General features: G+C 47.2%; 2 protein-coding genes across 3 annotated transcripts in view; one reads left to right on the forward strand and one right to left on the reverse strand.

Annotated features, from left to right (window-relative positions):
• LOC123515239 (proline-rich protein 12-like) overlaps window positions 1-10,000 on the reverse strand; it is a 613,955-nt gene that overhangs the window by 217,793 nt on the left and 386,162 nt on the right. For both annotated transcript variants that reach the window (XM_045273824.1, XM_045273825.1), the window contains exon 2: window positions 2,262-3,940. In XM_045273824.1, the coding sequence (XP_045129759.1) occupies window positions 2,262-3,886 (1,625 nt within the window). In that variant the 5' untranslated portion in view covers window positions 3,887-3,940. The remainder of the gene's footprint in view (window positions 1-2,261; window positions 3,941-10,000) is intronic.
• The window catches only part of LOC123514900 (putative uncharacterized protein DDB_G0290521), a 16,682-nt gene continuing 13,627 nt past the window's right edge, over window positions 6,946-10,000 (forward strand). Inside the window, exon 1 of the mRNA XM_045273158.1 lies at window positions 6,946-6,995. Within this exon, the coding sequence (XP_045129093.1) occupies window positions 6,946-6,995 (50 nt within the window). The remainder of the gene's footprint in view (window positions 6,996-10,000) is intronic.

Here is a 10,000-nt window from a genome sequence, read left to right on the forward strand (position 1 = left end):
ACCTACAGACGAATGAACAATAAGGAATAAGAATAAAAAACACATGAAAATAGGAAAATAAAGGAAGCTGAAAGAAGTTATCAGTCTCTTTTAAAAACATGCTTATATATTTCCACATTATCATCTCTGTGCGTAAAACTGTCCTCATCTTTTCACCCCTTCAGTATCATGACATGTTTTCCTACTCATTCTGCTTACTATCTGGTGACTTTATACAACTTCAAATACTTATGTGGGACATGAAAATAGTGAAGACTCTGGCTATCAATCCTCTGACCTCCATAAACCTTTCCTAATGTCAATAAAATCGTCTAATCATACTCAAAAACTCATGGCAAAAATAAGGGAAGGTGCAAGAAGCCATCACATCAGGGCAATACATGGATGGCACTCTCTCTATATCACACGTCTACCTATTTCCATCTGTCATCCCCATACACATATACTCGCAGGCATACACAATCTTCCTATATATCTTGCAAGCTTTCCATTTCTGCAGTCTCTCTATACCACACGTCTACCTATTTCCATCTATCATCTCCATACATACATTTACTCGCAGGCATACACAGTCTTCCTATTCATCTTGCAAGCTTTTTATTTGTCTTCCAAACAGTAAGGACTGATGCACCAAGTTAGTTTATTCATTTACTATGGCATGAATAGAGTGTGTTCCTATGTATTAAATATCTAAATAGAGAAACGAGGAATTTTTCTGAACTGACTCTTTGCATGGTGATTAAAATGTGTGGTATTGTAGTGGAGAGAGAGAGAGAGAGAGAGAGAGAGAGAGAGAGAGAGAGAGAGAGAGAGAGAGAGAGAGAGAGAGAGAGAGAGGGGAATGATTTAATTAAACTGGAAAAAGAGATGAAGGGAGAGAGAAAGAAAGGGAGGATATCCGTGAATCTTTTTTGTCTTTTAGAGCAGTGGTGATGGCTGGTGGTGGTGGTGGTGGTGGTGGTGAAGATGGATGGTTCTGATTAGTGGTGGTGGTGGTGTTAGTGAAGTTAGTAGATGGCAGTGGTGGTGAAGGTGGATGGTTTGAGAGGTGGTGGTGATGAGGGGGTTGGTGGATGGCAGAGTTGGTAAAGATGGATGATTCTGAGTGGTGGTGATGGTGGTGGTGGTGAAGTTGGTGAAGGTGAATGGTTCTGAGTGGTCGTGGTGGTGGTGATGAAGTTGTTGTTATTGCTCCTGTTGGTAGTGCTGGTAATGGTGGTGGAGATAGTGGTGGTGATGGTAGTATTGCTATTTTTGGTGGTGGTGGTGGTGGTGGTGGTGGAGGCGTGGAAGGTCAGCTCGGGAATGCAGGTTTAGCGGTGGCTGTAAAATGTGAGGGCCAGTGAGGCACAAATCCACGGTGATCCGGGGCGCGGCGAGAGTGGATGGACGCGGCACCTGCTTCCGGTAATAGAACCAAACTCAAACGCGACGCTGATGTGTGGCACGAGAGAGAGAGAGAGAGAGAGAGAGAGAGAGAGAGAGAGAGAGAGAGAGAGAGAGAGAGAGAGATTTTCACTGTACTAATTTATCGCGTTTGGTTTTTCGAGTCTTTCCTGATATGTAAATGCAGTACGAGGAAGACAAGAGTGCGAGTGAGTGCATCAGTGTGTCTGTCTTGCTGTGAGGTGTGTGAGGCGTGCAGAGCAGCGGGTGAGCGGGGCGGACGTGTGTGTGTGTGTGTGTGTGTGTGTGTGTGTGTGTGTGTGTGTGTGTGTGTGTGGAGCAGGAGAGCAGCGCGCCTGGCGAGTGGAGGGAAAGAGGTGTTCGGGAAGGAAAAGTAGGTAGAGGTGAACTTGACAAGCGGACGCGGCAGGAGCGTTGGCCGCGTGACGGCAGATTGTGATCGCTTAGGGAAAAGTTTGCTGCGGCAGCCAGCACAGCGGCAACCCCACCGCAAGGGGCTCCCCGGTGGGCATGCTGGTATCACGACAGTGTGAGGGAGGAGCACGTCTTCCCGTGCGGAGCAAAGCTATACAGAATAGTTTTCTGGGGAGGAAGGGAGCGCGGGGCAGGAGGTGGCAGCAGCAGCAACAACAGTGGAGGGCAGTCCATCGCCGCCACTTTTGGAGGTTTAGCCCCAGGCTGCTGCTGCTGCTGCCCGGCACAGACCAGCGTCCACCCTCAACAATGACCGGCCACGCTCGCCTCTCAGCGCCGCCTTACACACACACACACACACACACACACAGCTCTGAGCTGAGGGACCACAGGTGCGTCACAGCAGCGCTTGATTGCAAATCACAGTTACAGGTACTTACCTTCTGGAGCCGAAGAAAGGCCAGGGGCTGTCGTGGGGCAGGCGGAGGGGCGAGCCGGGCACGGGGGCTGGGGCAGGGAACCCTGGAGGGGGTGGGCCAGGTGGTGGTGGAGGGGGTATGTGCAATGGCATTGGTGGTGGGGGAGGCGGGCCAGCTGGTCCCGGGGGCGGTGGAGGCCCCAGAAGTCCCCCCAGCGGGCGTCCTCCACTGGGCAGGGTGGAGTAGGGGGGAGGCACGTGGGAGTGAAGCAGGTCGGGCAGGTGGGCGTCGTGGGCCGCAGCGGGCGGCTGGATGCTCTCCCCGACGTCCGTCTGCGAGGGCTGTCCGCCCGGGCCTCCGGCACGCTGGGCACGGCGTTCCCGACGCTCCCGCCGACGCTCTCTGCGACGCTCTCGCTCCCCGCGCCGCGCCTCCTGCAGCTGCTGGTTGTGATGGTGCAGTTGCTGCAGGTGTTGGCCTGCCTGGGGATGCTGCGGCGGAAGCTGCTGCTGTGGCGGAGGCAGTAAAGATCCTTGGGGCGGGAGCACTGCGGGCTGCGGCGGAACATGAACCTGTGGGGGCTGCTGCGGTAGTGTCGGGGCTGCCACTTGGGGGTTGGCAACCCCCTGTGGCTCCTGGCCAGCAGGTCTGGGCGGCCTCGGAGCTGGTCTGGGGGCAGGGCAGGCGGATCTGGCATGGTGTGTGGGCGTGTTGCTGCTGCAGATGCTGGGCGTGGGTGTGGGCGTGGGTGTGGGTACAATCCTGACACTGGACACTTTGGTTAGTGCACTGACGGTCGGCGCCGCCGTGGTGGTGGGCGTCCCGCACAGCACAACACTGGACACACTGCTGCTGGCGGCGACATTGCTCAGCAGAGGCACTCGCGACACTCGGGCACTGGCTGGCATCCTCGACGGGGACGCCACGGACACACTACCGGCAGCGGAGGGCCGCGTGGCTCCCCCTGCCTCCACCATGGTTTCTCGCACACTGTCTCCCCCAGCAGCCGCGCTGCCGCACATCTCCCACCCAGGCTCCGTTTTCTGTGCGGAATTCGTTTTCTGTGGCGTGCCGCAGGGCGAGGCACCATCCCCAACTCTGTTAGACTCCAAGTTCACGGCCCCGCTCCGCTGCTCTCCCTCCTGCTCTCTCTCTCTCTCACCGCCCTCCTCCTCAGGTGCAGGCGACGGCGGGCACGGCTCGTCCTCGTTGATGTGGTCGTCACAGGGGCGCTGCTTCACCTCGTGGGGCACCTGGATCACTCGCACACCGCCTACGTGCGTCCCCCATGGCACCACCTTATCCTCCTGCTGCAGGCTGATGCGGCGGGCGTGGGCGTGCAGCACGGGAGTGGGCGGCAGGGACTTGGGTTGCCTGGAGAGTGAGGACAACACATGTTCCTCTGGTGGCAGCGTGCGCAGGTGCACGCTGACCAGCGGACGGCGACTTCCCGGCCGCGCGTCGCTCAGACTCTCAAGGTCAAACCCGACATTATCAAACCCGCCCGAGTGACGCTGGGGTGCGGGCGTGGGCGTGGGCGGGTAGTTGCGAAGTAGTAGGGCGGCGTCCAGGGAGTGGGGACCGCCTCCGGGGGGGTCCAGGAGCCCCATCCGAGATGTCCGACGGGGGTCTGTCATCGTCGTCATGTTGCCCTCACGCCCTCGACTCCCCGCCCATCACCGCCACGCCCTCACGTCCTCCTGAAAGACAAGAGAAAGCCAGTTAGCCAGTCTGCAGTCAGACCGTCAGCCCCTGGGTGGTGGGCGCCACACAAGAGTGCCGCTCATTAGTAACAAGACACTGCGTGTTATCACACCACCCATCGCTCACCGCCCCCGGGGACCCTGGGATACTACGGCGACGCTCAGACCGCGACCCTGTTGTGCTGTGTGCTGTGTGCTGCTGACCCGCCATCACAACACTAGCAACAAGTTTGTCCTTAACTATCAATGCTATTAGTGATGCGAATTGCTTGGGTGGACACGAGTCATGAGGTAGTTTCAAAGGTTGAAAATATACATGCATGGGGATGATGGGTGGGAGCAGGGTGGTGTGTTTTTATACAGAACAATTAATTTTGTAAAAGAACACTATAACAGAAAACTAAAATATGAAACGATACCAATAAATACGAAACCATGCTGGAAAAAAATCATAGCCACAACACAGAGAGATGAAGAATAAGATCAATGCACAAAGATTAACACATTAGGACGGAAATAACATACACAGGTGAAGTGCAAGGAGAGTACCAAACACCAGAACTAGTGCAGAAAAGTTAGCGTTATACAGGTAAGAGAAACACACACACACACACACACACACACACACACACACACACACACACACACACACACACACACACTTGCGACATCTGACTGCTACCGAGGCGCCAATACCAATCAGTCAATCAGTCACTTTATGGCAGTATGCGGGGCCTTCACCACCTCACTGCTGACACACACACCACACCTAAGCATGCATCACATCCCCCACTCATTCATTTCCACATATACCACCCCCTAATACCACATCACACCTACGCCACATCACACACCACATCACACCATCTTCAGTATACTCGCTCACCATTTCACCTACATTTGACTCTTTTTCTGGCTTGCAATTCATGTTTCTGTTTTAAATTTATGGTAGTTTGAACTGAGATCTATGTATTTGTTTTGAACTTTGATTTTTGTGTCCGTGTTCTATTCGAAAAAGGAGTTAAATGCCCCTATTTTTTTATTTCTAATTGATTCTTTTTCGTCATGCACACACAAATAGTTGATCTAATATAATTCACACATATATTTGGACTTTATCATATTATTCATCTTAAGGACTCAACAGGTTTTGTGGTTTATAAATTATATATCTATCTATCTATAACCACTCGAACTATACCCATACCACACCATGCTATACTGTAAATCCACATACTACACCCTGTCACACCACACCACACCACACCACACCATACCATATCATACCACATCACCCACGCCCCGCCACGCCACGCCACGCCACGCCACGCCACGCCACGCCACACTGACACATTGTTTGCTTCATTATATTAAAGCGTGGATGAACATCGACAATTTAGTTCAATGTTATGGCCTTTGATGTACGTACGATAATAAACTTTGATGCACGATAGCACGGCGATACATTACTGTACTGCTATACGTGTGTGTGTGTGTGTGTGTGTGTGTGTGTAACTAGGGGCGTGGAAGAGAGAGAGGGAAGTGCGCGTTGCTGTAGCCTTGCACACACACACACACACACACACACACACACACACACACACACACACACACACACACACACACACACACACACACACACAGGATTAATATGGATGTAATGTAGTTGTTATTTTCACTTGTAATATTGGTTTTCTACTGTCAGCTTGCTTCAAATTTAAATGGATCGATAGTGGCAGTAGATGACAGGAATAGACTCCGTAATAAAGTTGTTTGCACAGCGTCAAAACAACGTCATGTATTGCACTAGGGGGAGAGAGAGAGAGAGAGAGAGAGAGAGAGAGAGAGAGAGAGAGAGAGAGAGAGAGAGAGAGAGAGAGAGAGAGAGAGAGAGAGAATCTGAGTTACGTTATGAACCAATGACAACACAGCAACTAGTTTTTTTTTCCATCCTCTACTTTCCTAATGCACTAAAACACATCCCTATCAAATGAATAATGAACAAGCATCCATCACGTCAGAAAAATTAATAAAGAATATTATTTATGCCTGTACGTTATAATAATCTTTTTTCCCTCCCTCGTCTCTAGCAATACGGTCAAATATAACATCATCCAATTAATATCTAACTTAACACGCCTCATTCTCCTCTCATTCATTATCTGCAAGCGTGCGTAGTGTGTGTAAGCAATCTAAGATAAACTCACGTATTTTTCTTGGCGAGCATAAACACCCTGAAAATACAAGTGCTTTGATTTGCGTGTCTAAATGAAGCGTCAAATCTTCGCCGGGAACAGACGCCCACTGTTTGCTGAGTGGGAGATCGAGACACAAATTTCCATCTTGTCTGAGTGCATTCCACGGGGCGTCTAAGAGTGGCGGGTTCACACAGGGAGTACAGAGGAGCCTTCACCAGCTAGAGGGACGGACGTGACAAACAAGAGGGAGTTCTGAGGAGTTCAGGAGAAGTAGACGGACGGACGTGACGGGCAATCCCCTCTGATAAGACACATACTACTACAGGCATTTGCATTTACATTACATTGGAATTTTTAACTGTCTCAACCTTTTCTTTCCAGTTTGGTTGTCCTTATTCATAGCTCCTCGTTATTAAGTAAATAGATAAACGAACAAACAATCAAGGTGTAATTGTAATGGCTAAGTAACTATTGAGTTATTTAAAACATCATAACTGAGGCTCATTCTTATCTTTATCAAATTTTTTAATAGCAAGTACAATTTAACACAATCGATGCAGCGTTGAGAGAGACAATAATCACAGCAACACACACATTTCACGTACCAGCGCAAACATTGTGACCTAAAAATCTCTGGACAGAAAATAAAATAATAAGTATAAGTAGAAGAGTGACTCAAACAAACCCACCTTAATCCCCACCTTAATCTAACCTTACCTAACAAACCTGGATATATTTATAAAAAAAAAAAGACCAATCTCAAAAGAGAATAATTAAAAAAATAAAATTACATTGAAATCTGCCATGAAACTTCAGATTGAAAAGACACAAGTCACAAACAGAAGCAGAGGAATGTGAGTTAGTGACAGCACCACCACGTCCACGACCACCACCACCACCACCATCACCACCATGTCACCTTGAAGCTTCCCATTGAAAAGGCTGAAGTCACAGAGGGAAAGAAATGAAGGTTGGTGACAACAGAACCACCACCAGGTCAAGGGACGCCATCTATTGAGTGTGTAAGTAAGTATTGCTCTATATATCACCCTACTTAAATAATACAGCTCTCTAGTCTCTCTTCTCTCTCTCTCTCTCTCTCTCTCTCTCTCTCTCTCTCTCTCTCTCTCTCTCTCTTTCTCTCTCTCTATCCCATCATTCCCTGTTATCTATTCCATGAGCATTACACCAGACAATTACCTAACCAGCATCTCTCTTTCTTTGTCTCTCCCACACACACACACACACACACACACACACACACACACACACACACACACACACACACACACACGTAACAATGAATAACAAAAACTACGCATTCACGCAATCTCCGCCACTTTCACTTTCTCACAACACACCCACCCACGCGAATACTCTCTCTCTCTCTCTCTCTCTCTCTCTCTCTCTTGGCCGGGACACAAAACACCCGTTAATTAAAGTATCCGGCTCATGTTTCTTGAGTTTCCCCTTCAAGGAAAATAGGAAACTTCGTAAGGATGGACTGACGGGACCTCCTCCTCCTCCTCCTCCTCCTCCTCCTCCTCCTCCTCCTCCTCCTCCTCCTCCACCTCTTCTTCTTCTTCTTCTTCTTCTTCCTCCTCCTCCTCCTCCTCCTCCTCTTCAACAATGAGATTTAATGATATACTGTACGACTTTTCCCACGCTCATTGTCATCATTGTTATTGTTATTGTTATTATTGTTATTATCACTATCATCATTATCATCATTATCATTATTGTTATTATCATTATTATTATCATTATTATTATCATTACTACTACTACTACTACTACTACTACTACTACTACTACTACTACTATTACCACTACCACCATTACTACTACTGCTACTACTACTGCTACTACCACCACTATTACTACTATTATTACAGATATTGTGAAGCTAGTCTCTCATTTTACTTCTTTTTCCTTCTTGTCCTCCTCCTCCTCCTCCTCCTCCTCTTCCTCCTCCTCCTCCTTCTCCTCCTCCTTTTCCTCCCATTCCTTCTACTTAACGTACTCCCTCACGGCTTTCCATCATAGAGGACAGGTTTGGAGATATAGACGAGGAGGAGGAGGAGGAGGAGTAGGAGGAGGAGGAGGAGGAGGAGGAGGAGGAGGAGGAGGAGGAGGAGGAGGAAGGCCGAACCGCTTTGCTCTCCTGCTATACTTTCATCTCTTTTCAAGGTAAACAAACAAACAAACAAACTCATTATGTTCAAGGGACTCCACGTGATTATGAGAGAGAGAGAGAGAGAGAGAGAGAGAGAGAGAGAGAGAGAGAGAGAGAGAGAGAGAGAGAGAGAGAGAGAGATTGTGGAGGGAGGGTGTGGCTAAGTTGTGATGAACTGGAACAAAATTAGGAAGGATGGAGAGAAAGAAAAAAAAAGTAGAAAGGTGAAGAAAGGGGCGGGTGATAGAAAAAGAAAGATTAAGAGCGCAAGAAAGGAGGAAAAAAAGGAAGGGAAAGAAAGAGAAGGAAAAGAAAGAAAAAATGTATGAAAAGACAAGGAAATGAAAAGGAGATGAAGGAAAGAAAATGAAGGAAAAAAGATGAAAGAAAGAAGATGAAAGGAAAAAAAAGGAAGGGAAAGAAAGAGAAGGAAAAGAAAGAAAAAATGTATGAAAAGACAAGGAAATGAAAGGAAGATGAAGGAAGAGACAGGAGATGATGGTGAGGAAAGAAGAAAAGAAGAGACGGCAGGAAGTTAGTGAAGATAAAACACAAAAGAGAGAAATAAAGGCAATGAAAAAAAAAAAAAAAGGAAAACAGAGGATGGAACTGAAGAGGAAAGATGAAAAAAAAAAATGCCAATATGGATGCCAGTAAAACAAACAAAAATGATGAATATGAAGAAAATAAAGAATGCACTAAAGATGATAGAAAATAAATGATGAATAAGAAGAAAATAAAGAAGACACTGAAGAAAAATATTAGGATAGGAAGGAAGAGCAAAGACAAACAAAATAGAAACAATAAAGATGAGAGTAATTAATCAAGACAAAACAAAATAGACAAGGATGAGTATTAACAGTTAACCAGTGTAATTATTCCCTAAAAAGAATGTAAAAAAAAAAAAAAAAAAAAAAAAAGAGGGAACAGGAAGAGAAGGACACGAGTGAATGAGAGTTTGATATAATTGACAATAAAGTAGAAATAGAAGAGAATAAATCAAAAAAGGATATTCAAATGTTTTATCTTCATGTTTTATGGGGAGTCTAAATTATTCTGAGTTTTTTTTATTGATGTTGTTGTTGTTGTTGTTGTACTAGTTGTTGTCGTTGTTGATCCTCCTCCTCCTCCTCCTCCTCCTCCTCCTCCTCCTCCTCCTCCTCCTCACTTTATGTAACTCATCCACGAAAAATAGAACAACTTGTAAAGAAAACTTCTGTCTTTGCTCTCTCTCTCTCTCTCTCTCTCTCTCTCTCTCTCTCTCTCTCTCTCGTTCACACAAATATAAAGAAAGTCAGAGAGAGAGAGAGAGAGAGAGAGAGAGAGAGAGAGAGAGAGAGAGAGAGAGAGAGAGAGAGAGAGAGAGAGAGAGAGAGAGAGAGAGAGAGAGAGAGAGAGAGGACAGCAAAAGACCTTGGTGATTGTGAGCAAGTTAATTAAAGATAGGAAAAAAAAAAGAGAGCGAATAAAAAGAATATATACGCATTATAGCTTCCCTGTCCTTCCCTTCCTCCCATTATTTCCTGCCTTCACCTATATTGTTCCGTCGCTGTGACCCTGAGGACGCCGCCACGCTAAGCCAAAGGTCCTACTGGCGGAGGGAGAAAGATGGAGAGGTAAACTGACTGAAGGATAGAAAGATGAATAGATAGACAGATAGACAGATAGAAATTTAGGTAGATG

This window comes from Portunus trituberculatus, chromosome 38, assembly GCF_017591435.1.
Source record: "Portunus trituberculatus isolate SZX2019 chromosome 38, ASM1759143v1, whole genome shotgun sequence".
Taxonomy (NCBI): Eukaryota; Metazoa; Arthropoda; class Malacostraca; order Decapoda; family Portunidae; genus Portunus; species Portunus trituberculatus.